Raw genomic sequence first — 25,472 nt, 5'->3', positions numbered from 1 at the left:
CCAGCCTTGGAGAAGAGAACAAGGCTCACCTTTCTGGTGCATCCCTGGCCTTCAGGGGAAAAGAAATCTCTGGAAAGATTTTCCAGGGAGCAAGAACCCTGTGCCCCACCACCCCCCGAAGCCACCACCACCACACACACACATACAGTGCTCAGAGGAACAGGAGTGTTTCCACTTGTCCTGGGCCTGGGTCAAGTGTCCACATGTCACTGACCTGCTAGAACAGGGAGGCATGGGGGCAGGCTTGTCAAGACCAGCAGAGAGTTGCTGGCAGCCAGCCCAGTGTCCATCTCCACCCCCCACCCCAAACCCAATGACAAAAATTTGTTTCAAGAGACTTTGAGGGGTTAAAAAAAAAAGAACTTTAGACTTCTAAATTGCTGCAGTGGGGGTGCTATGAGGGAGGCAGGAGGAAGGGAAGTCCAGACCAAGTGTCCTGAAGTTGATCGTCAGTTTAGTTTGGCCACTGCCCGGCCCTGCGCCTTTCCGGCCAGCCATGCGATGGTACTATTTTCAGCATGAGTGGCAGAGCACACATGTCCTCCACACAGTGAGTCGATTTCCCCATTGGGAGGTCTTGGGGCCCCACCGGGGATGGTTAAGTAGGGCCTCCAAAGAGTTCCTGAAAACTTTATGGCTCTTCTTGCTCCGCTCAGTGCCTCTCCCAGGAATTGCTCAGATACTAAAATACAGCATTAAAATAACAGTGACCATTTATTGATCACCTACCATAGGCCGGGTTCTGTGCAAGGCATTTCATTTACGTTATCTGATGTGTTCCCATTTTGTCCTGCTTCTTCTATACCCTGCTCTAGAAAGAAATCTACTATGTATAGAATGGGCATATGGCTTCCTGTTCATTAAACTTGTGGCTAATAGATTCATCTCTTTAAAAAAAACCTCCACCCTCCCCCCCGGAAAAAAACCCCACATTGTTTTCATGGGAAAAACAGACTTCATTTATGTTGCTTTGCTTTGCAAGAAAGCTTCCAGGAACCTCAGTGGGCACTACTTTTGCAGACATGTCACCTAAAATTCACAAGTATCTTACTAATCCCAACTGTTCTTCCCATCAGGGAGGCTGGATTTTAGAGTCCGTTTCTCTGGCTTTTCTCTCCCTTGCTCAGCAACTGAGGCCTTTCCTAGCAGAGTTGGAGCTTCAGAGGTTCTGGGTCCAGCCATGGACTGGTGGGCCATCGGGAGCCTTGACAAGCCTCCCTTCCCAGCCACAGGGGCCCTGGGCTGCTGCAAGAGCTGCCAGGAGGGTGGAGGGGTGGTGGGGAGGGCTGTCAGTGTAGGGTGGGAACAGGGGAACATTCCTCCAGCTGGTGGCAGGAGCTGACTAGCCACAGGCCTTATTCACGGCCCAATGCAGTGTGGCTCTTGTGTTTATGAGCTTTGTGAGATTTAGAGCATTCTGTATTAGCCACAGGTTTTTTGGGGTCACATCAAAGGTTAGAAAGCCATGGAAAGAGTTCTTTCCCCATGAATCACATTTACCCAAACTGTAATTCTCTGAGAGGAGCCAGCTTGCTTTATGGAGCTGGCAGGAGAAAGGGGATCACAGGGGCTCCTGGAGAGTTTTCCTGAAGAAAAATTCTCTGGAGGGCTAGACAAAGAAATTCTCAGACAGGAGCCAGAGGAGGAGAAAGACCCACTGGGACCAGGTTGATGGACTAAGGTTTGGGGGTTGGGAGGATGGGGCAACAGGGCTTCAGATGCCGCTGGCCGGGAAGAATTGCATTGCTCAACTCCAGGGAGAACCCTGCCTTGTGCAGTACATGACCTGCACAGCCATACTTAGCAACACTTTCTTTGCTCCCTCCTGGATAAATTGGTTCTATCTCTAATGGGCTCCCACAGAATCCTCTAGATAGTCAAAGAATATGATTATCATGTGCTTATCTGCACCCCATTCCCAACCACTTCCCAGTCGCACTTTTGAAAACAAGGACCCTATCTTCTTAGCCATTGTTTTTCAGCCTGACACAGAGTTCAAGCTTAGCAAATGTTTGTGGAATGAATAAACATTGTTGAAAGAATTCTTTTAGCATTTGGGGACTGGTATGTGTGCTGTGTGAGGGCTAATTCAAATATTAGGAACCAAGAAGAGCTTTGATTTCTTTGAAGAGAAAGTATCGGGTGGAAAAACCCAAATGAACTCTTTGGCCAACCTAATACTATCTAAATACATCCACTCCTTTAAGACCCAGAAGGGCCACTGCCTGCTTTTAGGATGTCCCTAGGATGAATTTTTGTTCATTTAGTTTCTCCTTAGTTTCTCAAACACTTATAAGTCCCTGTCTCAGGGCACCATGATGGGGTGCCCCTGAGAAACCCACAGTCCTGATGGGGTGATGGACACACTGGCTGGTCATTACAATGGAGTGGTCAAAACTGCTGAAACAGAAGGGAAATGTGAGACATAAGCAGGAGCTGATGAGCAGACATGGAGGGAGACCGTCTTTGCTCAGCTCTTATCTAGGCTTGGCTCTTCAGCACAGAGTGTTAATGTCTACTCCAGGGTCACATGGCTAGTGAGTAGATCTCAAACCTGGTTCTTCAACTCCATACCCTGTGACCAACCACCAGCTTTCTCTCTGTACTTGAGCCCAGGTCTCAATAACCTGTCCACTCAAAATCCCCTATAGCCTCACAGAGCCTCTGATATAAGAGGAGGCCTCAACCACAGCTTTGGAGCTGATTCCTGAGCCATCCTGCTGACCTGTCTGGGCCTCCTTTTATCTGTGGTTATCCTGTTAACAATCCAGCTTGTTCCCAGCTCCACACCTATCTCGCTCAACAGTTTGCTGCTCTGCTGACCTACTTGGCAGCTCTTGTGCTCCCTGCTTTGTTCCCCAGGCTCTGCCTGGCAGTTGCCCTCATGGTGGATTATGGCGCCTTTGCACCCTCGGGCACCTGGCCTCCAGGTTGTCATGAGGCACTGGGGGCTTCTGTTTCTCCAGGTCTGGGCACATCACACGTCAACACGCCTCCTGCACAAGACGAGCCTGAACAGAGTCCCTGCTCCTGCCGCCCAATATCCTCAGCCAGGCTCCTCTACTAAGACTGCGCCTCTTCCCTAGGCTTACCACCTGGGCATCGCCCATCCCTGCCCTGTGGGCTGCAATAGGAGAGACGCCATGGGCCCCAGAGTCAGACAGACCTGGTTCAACTTAAGCACCTGTCAGTTTTCAGAGGTTCCTTAACTTCCCTGAGCCTTCTTTTTCCCTCTGTAAAATGGGAATATGTAGTACCTGCCTCACAAAAATATACATACAATCTGTACCTGGAGCATGATGAGGAAGTGGGAGCTGACAGCATCTACTGCTTGTAAAATTTTTTTCAAAAGCTTTTCATGTATCTAGGCTTTGGCTCCTTTGAGCACAGAGAGGTTAAATGTCTACTCCAAGGTCATGTGGCTAGTAAATAGGTCTCAAACCCAATTCTTCAGCTCCACGTGTTGAGACACAGCCCCATCTCGCTTCTGTGCTCAAGCCTCAGCTTTGATAGGCTGTCTAGTCTATGGATCTTGTTTGACCCTGAGATGTACAGAGATAGCCTGAGTTAGCCCATTTTACAGCGAGGGGACTTGGGCTCAGCATTTCATAAGTGAGTTGCCCTCGATCGCACTGCTCATCAGGAGGGAGCTAGCTGAGAACCACTTGATGCTGCATTCTGTGGCCTCAGAATAAATCCTTCCCATCTTTCTCCACTACTGTCAGAGCATCCAGCCCTATTCTGAGAAAGCCTTCTCTCCCCACCATCAGGGTGTCTGAGTCCAGGCATCATTCTGGTTCTTTCCATGGTCCTAAGCAAACCCTTCAGGTGGAGAACATTGAGAAGGACCCTCCAGGCTCTTGGGGGCTGAAGAACACAGTGCCCAGAGCCCTGGGAAGGAGGATGCTGCTGACTGAGAATCCCCTCCTCAAGCCCCCACATCAGCCCAATCTCTGCTTTCCCCACACCTCAGCCCCTGGCCAGATCAGCCTTGTGGCCAGTTGACGGCGCCGCCCAGTCCCCAGCCCCCAGCCCTGGGCTGCCAAGGTTGGCAGCCTCGCGGCCACGCTGCACAACTCCGCGCCTTTCCTCCTCAGTTTATTCCTTCCAGATACGCAGTTGCTGCTTTTTCTTTGGATCACTTTTCTGTGTTATGGTATTTCAGTTGTTTTTCCACTCCTCCCCCCCACCCCGCTACCTTCCCCCCATGGCAGGATTCCTGAGAAGAACTCACTTTTGGAGAAAGCTGCACGCACATCTGCTCTCTGGCTGCAGGGAGGGCCCTGTCAGGGGCTCGGGTCTCAGGGAGCCAGGCCACACTGGGCAGTGGAAGCCGGGGGGCAGGGCCCGGGGGGCCTGGCAGCGGAGGCCCGTGGTGGGCACGCTTCCTACAGCAGGCAGGGCTGAGCCTCAGGGCCCGGGGGTGCTGCCAAAGACCTGGGGCTGCAGCTCACCAGCTCCCTGCCTCTGCTGGCTGTGGCTGCTGGCTCACTCGGCTCAGATCTGCGTATGCCAGACTTGAGGTGAGAGAGAAACCAGGAGCCTTGGAAAACGCCCTGGCCCTCCATCTTTTTCATTGGAACCTTTTTGTCAGTGGTTCTGAGGGGTTGGGGGTCCTGTGTGTGGTCGATGTGGGTGCAGTTGTGTGTGCTAGAGAGTATGTGCTGGTTGCATGCAGGCTTGGAAGTCACAGAGCCTGGGTTTGATTCCTGACTTCCCATCAAAGACAGTGTGAACCTGGGCAAGTCACCATGAAGTGGGTATGATACCATGCCTCCTTTACAACCTTGTTATAAGGGCAAACTGAGTTAATACATGAGAATACTTCCTGGCACATCGTAAGTGCTCAATAAATATTTTAGCTATCATTACTATATATGCATGAGGGTATGTATGGAATTTAATAAATCTGGGGTGGTCCTTCTTGGACTTTGGAGTGTGAGAGTCACCTGGGAAGCTTGTTAACAGTGCTGGCTTCTGGGCCTCACTTGCAGAGATTCTGATCCAGCAGGCCTTGGGTGGGCTCAGGAATTTACTTTCTAATCCAAAGACCCCAGTCGTGTTGATACACTGGCCCAGGATCTGCTCTGGAGTGTCTGAGGTATCTGAGTGAACAGACACCTTGGGACCCTGGGCTCTGGCACCTCCATCAGAACTGCTTTGCAAATATCTCTGGAGACCAGACAAAAGAAGGGTGAAGTGGATGGAGGCCCAGAGGTGGGCAGGAGCCATGCTGGGCAGAGCCTTGAGGCTCCAGGAAGGAATTAAGGTTGTTGGAGTTTTAGGCACAGAATTGACACAATTCTACTGAATGATTGTGTTGGATCAGCCTGGTTTACAAGCCCAGGGCACAGCAGATGGCAAAAAACAAAAAACAAAAATAGGGTGTAAAATTGCAGTTAGCTGAAGGCCAAGGTGGCAGGAGAGTCTGTGCCTGGACAGAAGCAGCAGCCGTATCTGGAGGAAGAGAGAATCGCCCAGATTGAGCAGCCGTGCCAACTCCCTGCTCCCTCAGGCTGGGCATCTGAACTGCTGGCAGAGCAGCCAGGCAGGGCCTGGTCTCCACAAGCTGATCACCTCACCAGCCATGCCAGGTTGTGGCTGGACGCAAGGGCACGACTTAGGATAAGAAACTGGCTCTGTCAATTCATCTGTTCAAGAACTTGCAGGTTTGTTTTTTTTTTTTTTTAATTGTTTTTCTCTTTCTCTCTTAGTAAAGATCTTTTAGAAAAATTCTTTGTTTTGAGTGAACTAAGAAAAGAAGGAGGTGGGATGTGCTGAGGCTGCGGGGAGGGCTGGTTGCTGCTCCAGGGAGGGGCCTGGGGAGACCAGCAGTGAGGCCGCTGATGGAGCAGGCCTGGGGTGAGGGGTAGGGGCATGTCTGAGACCTGGGGCCTCACCTGGGATCTCCTTTCAGGCAGTGGATTTAATGTGTTTATTAAGTGTGTGTGAAGGTGAGTGAGTGTGCTCATGAGTACATGTGTAGGCGTATATGTACACAGGTAAGTATCCCATGCGTGTACGCTTTCAGTTCATTTAATGACAGCCACAAAATATTCGTTGAGTGTATACTATGTGCCCAGTCACTGTTCCAGATGCCTGGGATACATCAGTGGACAAAATGCAATCCTTGCCCTCAAGGAGCTTACTTTCTATGGGGATTTTGTGTGTGCAGAGGGGATGGGGATGTGTTTGTGTGTATGGGTCTGTTGTGTACACATATTGAAGAAAGAAGAATAATGGAAGAACAAAGAAGATCATGTGAATGCACAGGCTGATCTGGGTCAGGAACCAGCTGCCATTTTCTAGGCATGTGATCCTGGGCAAAATATTTAACTTTTCTGAGCCTTGGTTGTAGTTTTTTTTTTTTAACAAAATCGGAAAATGATCCCTTTCTCTCACAATTGTTGTGAGATTAAATGTAAAAATACTTGGCAAGCTCTAGGCAAAGTACCTGATATATGATAGTTGCCAAATGATATATTTTTATGTCTCCTGTGGAGCTGGAGGAGATATTTGTACGTGTATTGATATATACCAAGTGTGCGTTTGTGTATGGGCAACATGCCCTGTGTGTCCGAGAGGCTGAATGTGTGGGTTCTCCCTGAGTGGAACCTCCCTCACTCGGGATCTGTCCTACACCGTGGCGATATCTCAGATCTGGTCAAAGGTAATGCTGTTGCCTGGAAAGTTCCATTCCAAGACAGAAGGTCCTTTATAAAGCTGGGAGAGAAAGGTTGCTAAGTCTGGAAGCTCATGAGTTGACCCATTTCAGCCTTGGTTAGGTCTGTCCTGAGTCCTTCCAGCTGCAACGTGACTGTGTGTTTGTAGTTCCATTTTTAATGCACTACAGACTTTTGGCCTCCCTGTCACTGACACCAACCTGCAACAACTTGCAGCTTCTGTTTTCCCAGTTCCATGAGTCCCTGGCCATGCTGTTCCCTCTGAGACTTTCTTCTTATCCCCCAGATCATTTGTTAGAAATATAATTAGGAAATGGGCCCAGAAGGCCACTCTGGGGGGAGGACTGAGTTTCTGTGTAAGCTGCTTGGGACTGCCAAGACCCTTGCTTTCAGCAAGAACCTGAGCTCGTCAAGTTTCTGCTCTCCTCCCTCTGCACTCTCTCTCAAGGAGAAAGCCCATGGTTTGGGCTACGTCTTCAAAGAGACTGACTGAGAGTGTCTACCTTCAGCCTCAGTGTCCCTCCTCTGCTCCATCTCCAAGTATCCATCAGATATTCAACTAAGCAGCTGAGACTCAGTGTGACTGATGACAATAGCCATTTTCTTGACCACAAACCAGCTCCCCCTGGGCATCCAGCTGTTCTAATGAATGACTCCAGCATTCTTCTAGACATGCCAGCTTGAAGTTCTGAGTCATACCTCACATGTCCCTCTGTTGCATTTCCCAAAGCCGACCAGTTATCCAGTTGTTCCAAGCTCGTCCCCCAACCAGTCCTTCCCACTCTCGTTCCTGCTGTACCACTCCCCACATCAGGCTGCCATCCACTCCAGTGTAGAGTGGCCTCCCTGCCTCCAGCCTCCCTCTTCACGACCAACCAAGCCACCATCCATGTGCTCATGGCTTTCCCTCAGCCACTGTCTCTCTCCATCCACAGCGCCCTCCCCTCTCCTCTCCTCCACAAACTCTGCTTCAACCTAACTGGTCCCCTTATGGTCCCCAGGACACCGCACACACTTGTGACCTGACCTTAGCTGAAGTGGTTTCCCTTGCCTAGAATCCTTTCCTCCATTCCAACCTTTTACCTAAATTATAGCCATCTCTCATGGTATACAGCATCCCTGGCTGAGATGCACCCTATGGTTTTAAAAACATGATGAAGAGAAGCTGGGAAACATGCAGGAAGGGAACTAATTGCTAGTGATTTGCATAGAGGTAGAGGATTTAATCAGAGAAGGAAATGGCAACCCACTCCAGTACTCTTGCCTGGAAAATCTCATGGACAGAGGAGCCTGGTAGCCTGTAGTCCATGGGGTCTCTAAGAGTCAGACACGACTGAGCGACTTCACTTTCACTTTTCACTTTCATGCATCGGAGAAGGAAATGGCAACCCACTCTAGTGTTCTTGCCTGGAGAATCCCAGGAACAGGGGAGCCTGGTGGGCTGCTGTCTATGGGGTCGCACAGAATCGGACATGACTGATGTAACTTAGCAGCAGCAGAGGATTTAATTTACCATTGGGGCAGATTTTGCTTTGTTTTGGGAAAATCAACACCAATCTTAAACTGTGTAGTCACTGTCAGCGTGAGTGCAGATGTTCACTGCTCTGGTTCACAGTGTAAACAGACATGACTTGGGAGACAGGGACTGCCTTTTTGTTCCGTTTTTTCCTAAGGTTTAAGGAAAAGAGTTGTGGAGGAAGGGAACCTGAACTGGTCCCGGTGGAGTCAACTATTTTCAGCTGAAGTTTGGAAAGTTGCTTATAAGACACTGCAAGCAGAGACAAGCAGGCTTCCTAAGGAGGTTGGAGAGGCCCTGGCACTGCTGCTTTGGGACCCAGGAGATATTTCTTGACACAGAGTTGGGGAGAAGGACACGCTGTCTACCCCTGCACACAGAACACAGCATCCCTCTGGTACCCTGGTGGCAATCAGAGGAGACAGCAGCCATGGATGCTAAGGACCCCACAAGGGACCATCTCCGGCAGAGGCTCCTTTCATGGACCTCCATAAGCTCCACATGGTGACTGCTGTGGATATGGGCTTGTGACATCCTTTGAGATGTCCCACTAGGAACACCCAGAAGTATTTGAGGAAATATTGCACGGAGTGGGGCTCAGTGTCGTTGTGGCTCATTTTGTGAAAGTAGCAACAAATCATTTCTATCCTTGGCAGGTGAAAACTAAATACACTAGAGATATAAAATCATACTGCACTGTTAACTGTGGTTGCCTCTGGGTGCCAGTATTCTAGAGAATCCATTTTCTTCTTTATATTTTTATGGAACTCTCCAAATTTTCCACTACAAGCACTTGTAATTAGAAACACAAACGTTACATATAAGGAATATTTTCTCTTTCCTTCCCCTTCTGGGCCCAGCGGAAGGCCCTGCTGCCTCAGGCTGCTGTGGTTTCTTCCTCTGCTGAGCTCCGACGGGAACTCTTGGGTGCAGCTCTGTGTTTATTCATTGTTTTAGGTCCTGGTGCCAGCTCCTTGAGGAGAAGGAACACTCCTTCTTCTCAGCCCTCCCCCAGCTCTCACTCTGCTTGTAGGAGCTGCTTCTCAGAAACTGCCTGGCCTGCTTCCACCCTTGGCCTTCACACTCATTGTTCCATCTGCTGGCACCCCCTCCTCCTGGGTCCCCCTACTCAGACAGCTTGTGGGCTTTCTGCTTCTCACCTTCAGTTGTTTTGTTTTTTTTTTTTTCACCTTCAGTTTTGACTCAAATGTCTCAGTGGCAAGGCTTTCCCTGAGCAGGCTATTTAAAATTGCACACCCCCTTTCCTGCTTTGCTTGTCCCTCCAACATAGACTTCCACCCACCATGCTGTGTATTATACTTCCTCATTGTCTATCTCCTCATACTGATCTGAAAGCTCTAGAGGACAGGGATTTTTGCCTGTTATTCCCTGCTGTCATCTCACCACCAGGATGTATGTACAGAAGATAAGTGTTTGTTGCATGAGTGGACACAGTTTACAATAACACTAGTTTCCCATGTGGCAGATCTTGTGCGAAGTGCCTGGTAATCCCCTCCTTCAGGCTTCATGGTGTTTTGAAGGAGGTAGCTTTATCTCTGTTTGAAAGATGAGGAAACCAAAGCTCAGAGAATGAGGTACTCAGCTGAAGGCAGACAGGAGTGCATGGCAGAGTAGGGTGAAGAGCGGATCTGTCTGCTCTGGGGGCCAGGGACTTGCCACTGTAGGAGACCTCTCTGTCCTCATGGGTGTCCCTCACTGTGCTGACGCCCCTCTGCATCTTGGGTACCAGGCCGCCCACTGGAGGAACCAAAGTGCTGCTGCCCAGAGCTGGCATTCCTTCAAATGGGCTCCCCTCCCAGTCTGCATCCCTTCTGGTGACCTTGCAGTCAGAGAAGCCAATTTGTTTCTTCTGTTCCTCACTGACTCTACTCTGGGTGTTCTAGGTGATGGTATAAAGGACCAGGCCCAGATGTTTTCTTTCTTCTCCCTCAGCCCCATTTTCCCAAAGGGAGCTTAGGTGCTCCCTGAGAACCTTCTGCAGACCGGCAGGGTGGAATAACAGCAAGAACCAGGAGATTCAGGTTCAGGTTCTGGATTCACCGCTCACAAGTTATGTCATGACCTTGGGCAAGTCATTTAACTTGTGCACTGACAGAATGAAAGGAATTATGCTTTCCTTGTGGTCTGCCTACAGTGTTGCAATGACAGCCAATGCAGAATCTGCCTCATGGGGCTGTTGTGTAGAAGTGAAGTGAAGGTGAAAGTCGCTCAGTCATGTCCGACTCTTTGCACCCCATGGACTATACAGTCCATAGAATTCTCCAGGCCAGAATAATGGCGTGGGTAGCCATTCCCTTATCCAGGGTAACTTCCCAACCCAGGGATCAAACCCAGGTCTCTGGCATTGCAGGTGGATTTTTTACCAGCTGAGCCACAAGGGAAGCCAAGGGGATGCTTACTTGCCTCATGGTACAGAAACAAGATTCCTCCCTAAAGAACCACTGATTTGCCACACGCAGGCCCTGCTCGAGGCCCGGTATTATCTGAGTACTGTCACAACAGAAGTGAAACAGGCCAGTGGCTTTGTAAGACGCACACAGCCTATGAATGACAGGTGATTCCTGCACCAACCTGGCAGCTGCCTTCCGGGAGCCTGAGGATTTACCCCATGTGGATGTTACAACTGACCATCACAAGCCAAGCACGAGACAGCACGGAGACTGGTGGAAAAGGAGGAACGCCTTCTGGAGGTCAGTCTTCAGGTCCCAGGATCAGGGACGGAGGTCCCCACACCCCAGTTCTAGTGCCCCAAACCCTGAGGGGTCTGGGAGATCTTGCCTCACCTCTCTGGACTGAAACCTGGAAACCTGGGTGGGGCGGGCTCTGGAAGGCTTCAGGGGGTGCCTGAAGGTGGGGGTGGCGAGCCCCATGTCCCTGGAGAGGAGGAGTCACTGAGCAGGTTCTGGGAACGTGGGATCACCCAGCGCATTCCCCACCCCAGCCCAGAGCTCTAGGGATGCAGGTTCTCCGAGCAAGAATGCTCAGTTCTGGGGGGCCGGGGGGTGGGTAAATGGGGGGGGGGCTTTGACTGAAGTATTGAAGTGGTGAGTTTTATTAATGGTTAATGGCAAAGATGGTGTGTTTGCATATCTTCTTAAAAGTTCTGGTACAATTTAAAAATGGTTGGTTTGTTAGCCACTTAGCAGAAGAATAATTCAACAGATACGATGAGGAGGTGGCCAGGGTCTGTTGTGGTATCCCACCTTGATAAGCACGACTGCCAGGATGCCCAGGAGAGTGATCAGCAGGAGGCCAAGTCTCCCTTTGTTGAACTGCTTCAGGAAGAAAAATTTCGCCCAGTCCACCTTCGACTGGCTGTTGAGAGGGTACCGGAGTAGACAGGGAGCCAATTTGGTTATCATCTCAGTTATCATCTTAGTACCATGCCTGATAGATAAGGCTTATTTTAATCAGTGGCGACTAGCCTGGGAACTGGGCAGGGTCTGCAGTCAGCTGGTAGGATGGGTTATGGGTGTGGATTGTAGCTAACCATTAACTCCAATCACCCACTAATCTTTCCTAGAGTTTCAGCCCTCAGAGTTTGGAATTCCTTGTTCAAGGTCACATAGTCATGACTTTTAAAAGGCCTTGATTGGGACACTTTTCAGAACACCTAACCTCGTTAGTCAGTACACCATATTTCTGCTGGGAGGTAATTGTTGCCATCTCTGCTGGGCTGCACAATTTGAGGACTAATTTGCACAAGCATCAATTGCCACCATGACCAAGGCATGGAGCATAATTATCTCAAGTGGAAATTGTGATTGAGCCTATGAATTGAGGCCTGATTTACAGGGGCTGTGAATGAGCTGCCACCTCCAGAGCCCTCCGTGACTGTTAGATGTTGGGGCTGTAATCAACTGGAGCCTGTTTCCAAACACCCACTCTCCAAGTTCCAGTGGGTCAAAAGTCCTGACTCTGGTGAATGTCAAGATCCCTGCAGAGTTTATGGCAGAACTGAAACTTTCCCATTGTCTAAGACTTGATTCCCAGTTTTCAAGGGACTTCTTTCCTGGTTTTGTTACCTTGTTGTGGTAGAGTAAGTAGATCTGAAGTGATCCATCTGCTATCACTCCCCTGACAAAATCTCTTTGCTCTCCCACCCACACAGTTTCACCCAAGAAGATCTAGTTCTGCCTGTGTCTGAAGGGAAAGAAGACCAGGGATCCAGGCCTGCCTTCTTCCTCGTGTGAGTGACCGTAATCCATGCGGGAATTCATCTCTTGCTCTCACCATGGCCAAGGTCTGCTCTACACATGGGCCCAGAGGCCACACTTTCAGTACTTCTGAGAAGCTGATGATGGCATCTGTGACATGGGAGGTCTTTAATCCTGAGGCAAGGGTATGAGTTCTGCCAGCCCTCTGTACCATCTGGAAGCAACGCTGGGAATATTTGCAGGTCCACAAATGGTATTTGATTGTTTCATGGCATGAAAGACTTAATTTGAGCCTTAATGGAGAGAGCAGACTAACGAAGATTGAGGAAACATGGCCTATGAGAACAAAACGTGCTGAGTTTGAGTAAAGCTACACATTCTACACGTTGTAGTCAGCACTCAGAACACTGCAGGTAGGCAGAGCTGGAACGAATGTCCACAGATAACTCTCCAACTTTATTTTAACCACCTTTTTACCTTCTCACAGACCAGAGTCTTGTCATAATTACCTTGGTTATACAATCCTTGTTTGTATCTCCAGAGAGACAGCCATGTTTGGAAGAAAGAACATGAGTCCCCAAGTCTGAAAGAAGTTCCAAAAAGAAGGAAATGTGTAACAGTGAAAAGTTGTGGGGTTTTGACAGTCAGGCTTCAGTTCCAACCCTTGTTATGTCATACGCTATCTATGAGAACTTTACAGCTTCTCTGAGTTTCAGTTTGCATAGTTCAAAATGGAACAGATAGTATCTATCCTGTTAGATTGTTATAAAAATCATTAAAACATATGTAAAGCATTAAAAAGCTGGCTCATATTAGGTATTGGATAAATGGCAAGTATTAATATCTGTAAAATGAAGGTATTTCATAATACCCAACTTTGCAATATGGTTGTGAAAAGGAGAGGGGAATGCTTTTGGCCTGTAGCAGATGTCTAATAAATGGTAGTTGTTAGTCCTGTCTTGCCATGAACTATACATCTGCCTTTCAGCAAAGTCACCTCTACTGCCAGTGAAATGGGAAGTATTTCTATTCTATTTACCCCATAAGGACTGCAGTGGCAACTGGCGTTAATTACACGTGCCTCGCTTGATTCTTGCAGTTGTGATAAATAAAATCACATACAACATATCGGAAGCCAGACATGGGGCACAATGTACTAGAATGAAACACACTGGGAGGCAAGGGACTTGGGTTCCTATCTTGGTGCTGTCTTTTGTCAAGTGACCATAAGCAAATCACCAAGTAATCAGACCCTCAGGTGCACACACTGCTGACCTCTCAACAGCTGTGAGAAAATACAAATGTGAGAAATTATCACTATTATTCCTTGAGGGTAAAATCAGTTTTCCCTTTTTCATCTTTGGAACCCAGCAGAGTCCTTGGCATATAGTGGGCACTCAGTAATTTTGTTTAATGAATTAATATTAATAAACTGTCCAGAAGTCATAATCATTAGTAAACTTTTTTACCCATAAACTTATTGCTTTTGGTCTGTGATTTTTTGGATCCCTGGGCCTCTATCTCAAAGTATTTGTATTCCATGTTAACGTGTCAGGATGGCCGAGTGGTCAAAGTATTTGTATTCCATGCTAACCTTAACATACTCAGATAGTTATTCAAGTGCAATGGAAAGTACACACACACACAAACTGGCAGTAAAGAGAGAAAGAAGTGGGTCTTCTGTATATGGCAGCTGTAGGGGGACAGCTTCTCAATCCTCCTACACCCAGCTCTAGTTTGGTTATCACTCATCTAGGGTCCTTATTCTTCTATGTACCCATTCTACAGGATTCATCCTCAGAGTGAAGGTGGTGGGCACTGCACAGGCTTGAGCTGCTTTTGTTGATGACTCTTCATGGGTATTAAGAATGTGAAAAACGTCTATGGTTCTCCTAATGAGAGATAGCAAGTGGAAAGCAGCAAGCAGAAACATGGATGAAGGTGCTGGGCTTTCTGGTGCCAAGGGAGAGTTTGTGAAGACTTCTTGACAGTAGTGGACGTCACACATACCCTCCACCCTACATACTGTTCCAGAATTGTTATAGTACTTGGTCCCTGAGAGCTTTGGTAGAAGAGGATAACATATGAAGACTGAGAGAAGGGAGATGGAGACCCAAAATGCCAACAGACACCATCATGTATGCACTGTAATAAACTGCCCTGGGCCAAGTGCACTGGCCAAAGGTGGGTGTTTTCCAGATCTGCTATCTATCAAGTCATCCCATGTAACTAAAGAGCATCTTAAGTAGTCATTTCTAATACCATCTCCTCATTGCAACTTCTTTTCCTCACCCCCCTCCCCTCACCTCCCCGTCTCCTCCCACCCTGTCTTTTCACCTTCTCCACACTGAAGTCCCACTAAAGGTAATTTCAGGCAAGCCTCACCCAATCACTCCGGTGGGGCTGGGTGTCCCACTGCAGCCTTCAACTCACTGAACTGTAATTTCTGGTTTATTTATTTACTGTCCAGCTCTGAAGAGTAGGACCTTTATCTTGCTCAGCATGTGCGTATTAGTTGCTCAGTCATGTCCAACTCTTCGATCCCATGGACTGTAGCTCTCCAGGCTCCTCTGTCCACTGAGTTCTCCAGGTAAGAATACTGAAGTGGGTTGCCAGTCCCTTCTCCAGGGGATCTTCCCAACCCAGGGATGGAACCGTGGGTCTCCTGCATTGCAGGCAGATTCTTTAACCTGAGTTACCTGGGAAGCCCTTTAATTCCCAAATACCCGCCACAGTGCATCACACAAAAGATGCTTAACAAATGTTTATTAGGTGTACCAGGTTATACCTCTAATTTATTGCATCCCCACCCCCCACCAGATATTATAATAACTAAACAGAGTTACATGTCAGTCTTTTTTCTTTATACAATAGACAAAAACTGCTAGAAAGCTAGATACCATTCAGCTATTTTTTTCCCCTGGTACCAGATCATCATACTGCTGAGTTCCTTCAAACTAATTAAATACATCATTGGGTGCTGCATAATTTGTTCAAGACCACAGAAGAAAATGTAAAGTTTTTCAATTCACTTTACAAAACCAGCAAAAATCTACAACAAAATCCTACAGGAAAAAGTAAACGAATTTCATTTATAAACATCAGTTTAACAGTATATTAAACGTAGCAAAACTGAGCAAGATACAAAAACTAAATCCTAGTTACACGAACACAAATGCTACATAAATAAAGACCCTCTCCCCACCGAGTCTACTTATGACGCAGACGGTAGCTTTTATATCCCCCCACCCCCACCCCTAGCTGGCCCTCACCAGGGGTGGGTGCTGGCCCTAGCCCTCACACTGGCCCCAGCTCTGGCCCTATCAGCCTCATCTGCCAGGGCCTCACGGTACTGCACTGGCCAGTGTTGGGGTTCTTTCTTATGGAGTTTGGCCACGAACCCCAGAACTTTCATCTTGCTGGTTTCCAAGTTGCTTCGGGGACCCCAAGAGAATTCACATTCCGGTGGGTTGGTGTGAGGCACACGCCTGTAATTGAGGTATCTCAGCTGCACGAAATCTTCCATAATAAGCCTCTTCGGGTACCCAAAGAGGAAGTGATACTTTGAGGGACGCACCCCCAACCGACGCAGCATCGCCCAGACGTGTGCCTCTCTGGCGCTATTACCTTTCATGTAGATAAGGCCCAAGATCATCATTAAGAGACCCAATCTGGGGCCATCTCCTCTCAGAGCCTCCTCCTCATCCTCAATAGGTTTTAGTTTGTTGATCAGGATGTAAGTGTGGTGCTTGCGGTCAAGCTGTTTCAGCTCGAAACCGAAGACATACCGCAGATGCTCTGCGGCCCTTGCGATGATCTCAGGGAATAGATCCTTTAAGTCTCCGATAACGTATTTCACCATCTCAGAGCGAGTGATGGGGCTCTTCTTTCTGTCCTTCAACAGCAGAAATTGCACCAACTCGGCTACCGTCCGATCCAGACGGCGGCAGGCTCTACGCCGGGCCAAGGTTTTGGCTGCCAAAGCCCTCGCGCCTTTCGGGGTGAGACAGGGTTCCGTAGCCCCCTCCTCCCTTACAGCCCCAAGGTCCTCCTCGTGGCTCTCCTGCAGGAGGGGGCTCGGGGCCATCTCCTGCGAGGCGGTCAGAGCCTGGGTCTCACCGTCATGGCTGCCATCCATCTCCCTCTCCGCCTGAGGGATGGGGAGAGCCCCGCTCTCGGGTTTCTGCAACATGTTTTCGGGTGGGCAGGTGCAGAGCGCGTACGCGGGCCGCGGGGTGTGCGAGCCGCCGCACACACCCCGGCGGAGGGGCTGGACAGCGGCCGGGGCGGCTGCAAGAGGACTAAGAGAGATGACACAGGGCTTTGCGGCTGCTGGACTGTATCGCAGAGGGCTGGGGAAGGTTGCCTCGGCGCGGCCACCGCGCAGCCTCAGTGCGCACTCGCTTGCCGACTTGCCAGACTTCTTCCGGCCAACTCAGTCAAGATGGCGGCCCCGAGGCCGCGCGAAGCCCGTCCTCTTCCGGCTCCCGCTGGGGTAGGAGTGCTCACAGGCTTCTCAGGATGCCCAGGCTGTGGAGGAGTCAGGGCTGATTTTTAGTCTGACAGGCTGGAGGCAAGGAGGGGGCAACCAGGCTATCCTAAGGTTTCAGTGTAGAAGGATGAAATAGGGATGGAGTTCTAGCCACGTCCCATCAGCAGGTGCGCGTGTCTAAGATTTTGAGTGATTTACTGTGTCACAAGTGTGGTCTGCATGGAGGTGAAGCCTGGGAGATAAGGTTGTGCGGGACAGTTTGTGACCGGCCTTGAACACGATGCTCGGGAGATTGAAATCTATTTAAACAAGGGGGATTTAAACAAGGGAATGTCCAGACCGGATCTGTATCATCTAGTCTCTCTGGTGGCCCTGTGGAGTGTGGATTGGAGAAGGGCTGACCAAAAGCTGGGGATCCAGCTTGGCGTATTGGTATTATTATAGTGCAAAATAGGAACTGAGATGTGGCCTGTCTTGTTCATTGGAGTATCCCCGGTACCCAGAACAGTGCCTGGCACATAGAGGCACTCCATAAATAAGTAAAATGGATGACGAGAGAGTAAGGATAGCAGATTCTACAGGAGTCAAAGAAGATGATAAAAGATATACCGAGGTACAGCTGGCAGAAATAGTAACTAACTGGAGGAAAGGGGAGGGGTTTTGTTTTTAATCTAATCAAACTTAATTACTCCCATTATTTCTTTTTGCCTGCTCTACTCTGACCTTTACCAGTCTGTCTCCCTCCCCCCTTTCTCCAGCTCCTCCCTCTTCTTCCTCTACCTCTTCCTCCTCTCTCCTCCCCTCCTGTCTCTCCCTCTTCTCTCCTTTCCTCCCCTTTCCTCCTCTCGCTCCACTTCTCTTTCTCCTTTCAAGCCTTCCTTATGTACTGCCATTTCAGAATCACCATAGCAATTTGTATTTAACATAGGCCTTATTGTGCTCTAGGCTCTGTTCTAACCATTATTCAAGGATTAATTTGTTTAATTCTCATTAAGATGAGTACTTTTATCACTGTCCCCATTTTATGGATATGTCTTTTCTATGGGATTTGCTGTTTACTAGCTATGTAATCTTGGGCACATTACCTAAACTTCCTGCCCCTCAGTTGCCTTGTGAGTGAAATGGGCATAGTAGTAGAGACAGCATTGTGGAGATCATGTGAAGAAATGCATAGAAACCATTTAACGCAGTGCTTGGCACATAGTGTTCAATAAGTGGGTTTTTGTTGTTGTTCTTTAGTCGCTAAGTTGTGTCTGACTCTTTTGTGACCCCATGGACTGTAGCCCACCAGGCTTCTCTGTCCATGAGATTTCCCAGGCAAGAAAACTGGAGTGGGTTGCCATTTCCTTCTCCAGGGGATCTTCCTGACCCAGGGATCAAACTCCCGTCTCCTGCCTTGGCAGGCGGATTCTTTACTACTGAGGCAACAGGGAAGCCCTCAATGAGTGTTAGTTATTATTTATTGCATATTTTTTAATGTACTAATTTTTTACATGTATTAACTCATCTACTTCTTCTAACAGTCCTGCTAGATAAGTGCTATTATTATTCCCATTTTACAAGTGAATAACACACAAAGAGGTTAAGTAACTTCATCAACATCACATGACTGAGCCACTATTTCAATCATATGACTCCAGAGACCATGCTCTTAACCACTATATTAATAGGTGTTAATTATTATTATTATTATTGACCATACTTTGCTTTGTATTATAGTTATATTTGTGCTTATCTTATTCCCCTCCAAAACCAAATATCCTGAAAGCTAGGTCTGTGTCCTTAACTCTTATGAAGAGACCCTCAGTATCAGAACTCAGTATATACTTGTCATTGAATAAATGATAAAAGGCTTTCCTTTTTTTTCCAGAGGAAATAACGTTTCTTTTAAGTAAATATCTGATAGAGTTTTCTAGATGTAGTCATGAACTCTTTATCTTTAAAAGAGTCTGAAAATATAAAGTATAAAACCCATTTATACTTTATGACTTAGAAAAGCTGAAAGTATGTGAATGAAGCAGGAGGATGTTTATTATAGTCTAACTTGAGGTTATTATTATTAGTTTCTATTATGCCAGACATTTTATATACAATATAATTTAGTCCTCACAAATCCCTATTAGGAAGGTATTATTATCCTCACTTTGCAAATGGGAAAACAGTCCCTGAGAGGTTAAATCCCCTGTCCCCAGCCACCCATATGCTAAGTGCTAGACTAGAAATGAGAACCTCGATCTGTCTATTCTGAAGTTTGTACTCATGACCACAATGCTGGACTGCCTGGTTGTCAGTTTCTCCTGAGGGTAGAATCACTCCAACCTGAAATGGCATCCTTGCAGACAAAATATTCTACATATCTTTCTCACTTCAAGCTTTGCCAAGGAGGATTAGAGGAGGTAGCTGCATGCAAAGGAGCATGCAGGAGATACATTGAATGGAAAGAATTTTGAGGGGCAAATTAGTAGTAATATGACTGGGTTTTGAAAACTGAATTAATAATATAATCCTACTAATTTAAAAAGTACAAAAACAAAAAAATAAACTACTGAAACAACTTGGATGAGTCTGGTTGACATTGAGTAAAAGAAGAAAGACACAAAAGATACACAGTATGATTCCAGTTAATCTGATGTTCAAGATGGGTTCAGCTAATCTTTGGTGACAGAAATGAGAACGGTGGAGGCCTGGAGTGGGGTTGACTGGAATGGGATAGGCATGAACTTTCTGCGGGTGATGGAAATATTCTGAATCTTGGTTTGGGTGTAGATAATACATTTGTCAAAACTTATTAAACTCTGCCCTTAATATCTATGTATCTCTTGGTGTATAAATTATACCTTAAAATTATAAAAATAAGGTTTTAAAATTGAGGAATAATTGATAGCATTAGTTTCAGGTATACAACACAATAATTCGATGTTCATATATACTGTGAAATGATAACCACAATAAGTCTAGGGACCATACATGGTTATAAGATTTTTTTTCTGTGATGAGAACTTTTAAGATCTATTCTCTTAACAAGTTTCAAATATGCAGTACAGTATTATTAACTATAGTCACCATGTGAAAACATTTTTTAAATGAACAGACCTTTAGGTGATGAGGGATATGAAAGTTGAATGACTTTGCTTTGCCACTTAACAACCCCTGGATGCTACAATGTTTTTTATTGAAAGGGGCCTAGACAATCAGTTGTCAGTTTTGATTGTGGTGAACTCATACTGGACCGGCAGGCTATTTTTTCCCCAAATACTTGCTTATTTATTTATTTTTTGTGTGTGGTGGGTCTTCATTCTGTGTGTGGGCTTTCTTTCATTGCAGTGAATGGGGGCTACTCTTTGCTGTCTTGTGTGGGCTTCTCATTGCAGTGGTTTCTCTTGTTGAGCATGGGTTTCAGCAGTTGCAATGTGGGGCTCAGTAGTTGTGACACATGGACTCAGTTGCTGCACAGCATGTGGGATCTTCCCATACCAGGGATCGAACCAGTGTCCCCTACAAGGCAGATTCTTAACCACTGGACCCCCAGGGAAGCCAAGGCCAGGCAGACTTTTAAAACAGTCCTTCCTATTTAAGCTGTTAAAAGGGAGGAAATGTGTATTTCTCCTTCTTTGATGGGGTTGGGGGTGGAGGGCAGCAAAACAAAACTTTTATAACTGTTGGATTGAAAGCTTCCTGAAGGGTGATTCTTTGTAGTCTAGACTACAGTGTTTAAAAGCCTACAGTGCTTAGCACAGTTTAGTATGTGGAAAGGAGTAAGGGAGTCATACTGGAAAAACAGACCGGCAGGATGAATTATCCTGGAAATGTCCGGCACTCTGTGGGTGTAGGAAAGGTGTGTTCTAGAACAAAGCACTGAACCGGATCAGAAAACCTGACTTCTGGTGTCCCAGCCCATTCATTTATTCTTGCACAGCATACTTAACCTCTCTGGACCACTGTTTCCTCATTTTTAGGCCGGATAACCTTAGCCTCTGCCAGTTCCCAGAGTTATTTTGAGGTTCAAGTAAGGTTATAAATGTAAACGTACTTTTAAAATGCTCTACCATTAAGAAACAAATAAAAAGGTTACAGGTTTTTTTTTTTAAAGAGACGTGGTAGAAAACTCAGTAATAAGTGGGACTGGGCTCTCGTGCAGACGTTTTGGAATGAGCTTACGCATTCCTGGTTGAAAAAACTGTCTGGCCAAAAAAGATTAAATAAAGAAATGTCAAGTCCTGACACTCCATCTAAGGCTAGTGACTGCTTTGGTGGGAAGCCAGAGTTATCTTGTTGGATTCCTTCTAAATTTGTCAGTAGAGTCCTCCAAGCTCTCAGTGCCTTCTTCACACAGATTCTGAGCAGTGTCTCACCCCCGAACTGAGTGAGTCCCAAACTGCATAGGTGCTTATGTCTTCTCTATTTCTCTTGACAGTTTGGACAGCCGTGCAGCTGATCCGGCTCAAAGAAGGGATCAGAGGAAGAGCTTTGTCCTACATCCCTGGGCCAGGGACAGAATGAAACCCAGTTCTGTCACAGCAGAGTGGGCAGAGTGTGAAGCCCTGGGTCCTGTATGTGTGGCTGGTATTGAAGCAGGATGGCCAGGCAGATGATTCGATCTGACTTGGGTAACGAAAATTGTTTGTTACTGTTTGAAGAGCAATTGTGTAAGCAACAGTACTCCTGTGTTTGGCTGCCTGTGACCCACCAGTGTCTGTAACATAACACCCAACCCAGAGGAGGAACAGACCCTGGCTGGCGGAGGGGAGGAGAGAGATGTGGGGGCACAGGGCCCCCCTTTTCCTCCCTCCTCCACTGTCCCACCCGCTCTCTAAACCTCGAAGGAGAGTTGGCGAGAAGGCATTTGCCACCTGGACACAATGAGGCCCAGTGCGAGGGGCAGGCGCGAGGCTGGCAGGGAGCCAGGGCCCTGTTCTGAATGGCCGTCGCCAAGGGGCTGCCAACAGCCCATCTCTATCCCCCAGGGCCGGGGCGGGGGCCCACCCACCCCCAACTCCAAGGCCCAACTCACGCCATTTGCTGGCCGTGACCAGAATGCGCGGGACACAGGGCCTTTGAGCAGCTGAACAGAGCCGTTTCCCCTCCGCTGGCTGCCAGTGCACTTGGATTAGTGTGGGCTCTCCGAATCCCTTTGTTGGCTGCTTGTTATTCCGCACGCACTGAGCACTGTGCATTCATCTTTATTAGTTCTAATTGCTTCCCTATTCTAATGGGATCTTGATATTCCCATACAATTGAAAGGAAATGTATTCATTAAAATAATTCTTCTCCTAACTGCCGCTTCAAGCTGCTCCTCTAAGTGACATTGTCTCTCCAGCCACAGCCTGCTGAGGCCTCTTATTAAGACTCTAGTCAAAAGCCAACTTGGGGCAGCAAACTTTCCTTGCAGGAGTTTCCAGACACTGAAGAGAGGGCGCTTTTTAATCGGCTCACACACTGAAGCTGGAGGCCAGCTGGTAGAACTGGGGGTGCCTGCTGCTTGGGGCAGGTCGGGGGAGAAGGGTGGCCTCCAGCACTGCCTGCCTCCCATAACAATGCCCCCTTTCTGCACACCGACCTGGCTCATTTAGACAGGACTCTCCCCCACTGTCATCTGGGTGGAACTTTCTGTTTATGCCACAAGCAGTTACTAGGTGTGTTCTTAGAGCAAGGCGCTGAGTAAGGTGCTGTGGGAAGCGTGGAGCTGGGGCTGCAGTCTTGAGGTGTTTATGGTCTCTGTGGGTGGCTGCCTGCTCAGAGCCCCTCAAGTGCAGCAGGAGAGGGGAGGCTGGGAACAGTTCTCCGTGTTCAGAAAGCATGGGATAGAAAACTTAGAAAAGTGGGTACTCTTCCATAAATGTGTTTGATTTAATAACCAAATGTGTTTGACTTAATAACCAAAATCTTTCAAGCCATGGGGTCATGGGGGTAATACAAGAAACTTCACCGATCTATTGGGGGAAAATAAGCCATTATGAAAAACCATGCATGCGTTAACACCTGCCCTTTCTGTGAGTGGTGTAAAGACTGCTCTAGGAGTTTTGGAGGAGTGTAGGGGAGTGTAGACAGGGTACGACATTGTTGCTTGAATTTTTGTTACTCCCTATAACAGTCCTGTGAAAGAAGCGCAGTTGTTCCCTATTTTACAAATGAGATGTCAGAGAAGTTAGATAATTTGTTCAGTGTTAAGAGTTGAGAGTCAGGACTTAAACACCAGCTTTCTGATCCCAAAGCACAGGCTGCTTTCGCATCTGTCAAGACCATCAGAGGAGATGTAATGTGGAAAGTGGCATTTAATCTCCCTGAAGGCTTTTAGGGATGGTGGGTTGTCAGCAGGTAGAGAGTGGGGTCCACAGGAAGGAAGAGCCTGAGCAAAAATGCAGGGACTGGCAAGAACCTGGCAAATCAGGACATGGCAGGAGTCCTGGGGACCCAGTGATTGGACAGTGTGCACAGGATAGCGGGAGGAAGGCAGGAGGGTTTGTGGGGGCCAAATTTTATAGAGCCTCGCCTGTCAGGAGCTTGGATTTTATGCTATAGGTACTTCTCCAAGGAGGATATTTGAGCCTTTGGATAAACACAATATTTCTTTCAGGAGCATCAGTTTTCCTTGAGGTGAGTAATTTTAAACATCTTCATATTAAGAGAAGTTCAGATATATCATGGAATAGCATGCAAAATTCTCATGAATTTTTAAGAGAAAACAGAAGACTTCAAAGAGAGCTTGGGTGTGCTGGCAGGAGCTTCAGGCTGTGAGGTCCCCTGGGGGAACCAAAGGCATTTCTTTTGTCTGCTGTTGGTGTACATTAGCGGGAAAGTTGGAGAAGTGCTGATTTCAGATAAAATGTTTTGATCCCAGGAATAAAATAATTAGGTATGTTTCAAGAAGAGTGCGAGGGGCTTGGAAGTCAGGTTGGACAAGATAGGGACAGAGCAGGAGACCAGGTAAAAGATGATTGTGGTAAACTCTCAGGAAACATGAAGGGCCTAGGGGGCTGCCTAGGCCTCAGGCCCCTCCTCTTTTCCCCCAAGCCTCTTTGGAGGGCATCTGCCTGAGAGATGCCCCGCCTGAAAGCCACGCCTTCCTTGCACAGAGAATCTCCCTGCCCGACCATGTCACCCACAACACTGCCCACCCGCCACCTTCCAGCCCAGCAAGTTATTAGCTCAGCTGCCGGAAGGTATCAGAAGGCAAGTGGTTGCACCAGTGATTCTCTGGGGTGGGAGTGAGGAGAGGTGGGTCTTGTGGTGTTGCAGTGTCTTGCTGTCCTATACTGATGGGCAGTGCTGTTGGTCCCAGCGTGGTGGCCAACACCCTGTATGTCAGGAAAGTCTCAAAGGGAGGAAGGACAGAATAAGAATCTCAGCCTAGGACCAAGACTTATCATCAGCAGATGAAGGTAGCCCACCTTACTTAGCCAGACTCTCAGGTAGGTGACTTTTTAAGGTAGTTTAGAATTTAACTCTTGAAGCATTATTTTTTTTTTTTTAAAAGCATTAAAAATTGCTTAGTGCTTTATTTATTTTTTTCTTCTCATTTTAGAAGGCATCGTTTATTATGGAGCAGTGTGACAATCTTGACCATTTAAAAGAAAACAAACACCTATAATTCCACATGCAGGGGTAACTACAATTAACAAATACCCTGGCATGTATCTTCCGCCAGTTTTTCTAAACATGTATTTTTTTTCTATTAAACAGAGTTATATTGTATACGCTGCTTTATATATACACTATATATACTTTTTGACATACTGTTAATTTCTCACAGTAATAAACATTTTTCTATAATTCTTTCTAATTGAAACTATTCACAGATCCCATACCACCTTTAATGCCTGTTGTTACATTTTAGACTTGTTTTCAGATTTTTTAAAATTAAATACAATGTGATGAACTTGTTTATAGCTAAAGCTTTCCTATTTCCCAAGATTATGGAAATCATTATATAAGAATACAACCTTATAGATACATGATTTTTGAAAGACAGAATTGAGATTATTTTGTATGTATTTCTAATTTATGCACTAAGTCCATTTTGAAAATCTTTTCATGTCAACACAAGTGAATCTGCACAAGTATGTATTAAACTAGTTTTCTTCTAAAATAGACAATACTTTCACACAGTTCAAAAATCACAATGGTATTAAAAAGTATAATTGAGAATTTTTTTTGCACTCATGTCCCTCTTCACCTGGTTTCTTGATTTCACTTCCATAGGTCCCACTTTTAATAGTTACCATGCCCCTTTTTGAAAATACAAGCAAATGCAATTATATATACCTTGCCCTTTTTTACAAAGAAGTTAGCACACTATGTAGTTGTTAGGTACTATGCTTTAAAATAGAAATTTAATAGTAAGTAGTGGAGACTTTTTCATATCAGTACATAGTTCCTGGCATTTTATGGGGTAGATAAACAATAATATCTAACCAGTTCCATATAATCAGACATTTGGGTTATTTCCAGTCTTTTACTATTACAAGTAATGTTATAATGCATACATATATCTATCATTTCTCTATGTGTCCAAATATATTTGCAGGAAAAATTCAGAGTGAGATTGTTGAGTCAATGGGTAAATACATTAGCAACATTAATAGAAAATGCCATATTGCCCTTTA

General features: G+C 46.8%; 1 protein-coding gene and 1 long non-coding RNA gene across 3 annotated transcripts; one reads left to right on the top strand and one right to left on the bottom strand.

Annotated features, from left to right (window-relative positions):
- Positions 1-4,257: 4,257 nt before the first annotated feature.
- On the top strand, positions 4,258-14,621 carry LOC122444847. Of its 2 annotated transcripts, XR_006270367.1 has the most exons (4): positions 4,258-4,523; positions 10,680-10,910; positions 12,332-12,790; positions 14,166-14,621. It is a non-coding gene; the product is annotated as an uncharacterized LOC122444847 (long non-coding RNA). The 2 variants fall into 2 exon arrangements; XR_006270366.1 differs by lacking the exon at positions 14,166-14,621 and having other exon boundaries at positions 12,332-13,928.
- A 505-nt stretch (positions 14,622-15,126) lies between these two features.
- MAGEF1 (MAGE family member F1) lies at positions 15,127-16,802 on the bottom strand. Its single transcript, XM_043473517.1, has one exon. The coding sequence runs from the start codon at positions 16,567-16,569 to the stop codon at positions 15,646-15,648; it is 924 nt and encodes a 307-aa protein (XP_043329452.1). The 5' UTR covers positions 16,570-16,802; the 3' UTR covers positions 15,127-15,645.
- Positions 16,803-25,472: the final 8,670 nt, after the last annotated feature.

This window comes from Cervus canadensis, chromosome 7 (genome assembly GCF_019320065.1).
Source record: "Cervus canadensis isolate Bull #8, Minnesota chromosome 7, ASM1932006v1, whole genome shotgun sequence".
NCBI lineage: Eukaryota > Metazoa > Chordata > Mammalia > Artiodactyla > Cervidae > Cervus > Cervus canadensis.
The sequence above is the reverse complement of the archived record's forward strand: the minus strand, read 5'-3'. Positions and strand labels throughout refer to the sequence as shown.

Coding starts and splice junctions, on each gene's coding strand:
- MAGEF1 (XM_043473517.1), bottom strand. CDS start 16,569: ATGTTGCAGAAACCCGAGAGCGGGGCTCTCCCCATCCCTCAGGCGGAG.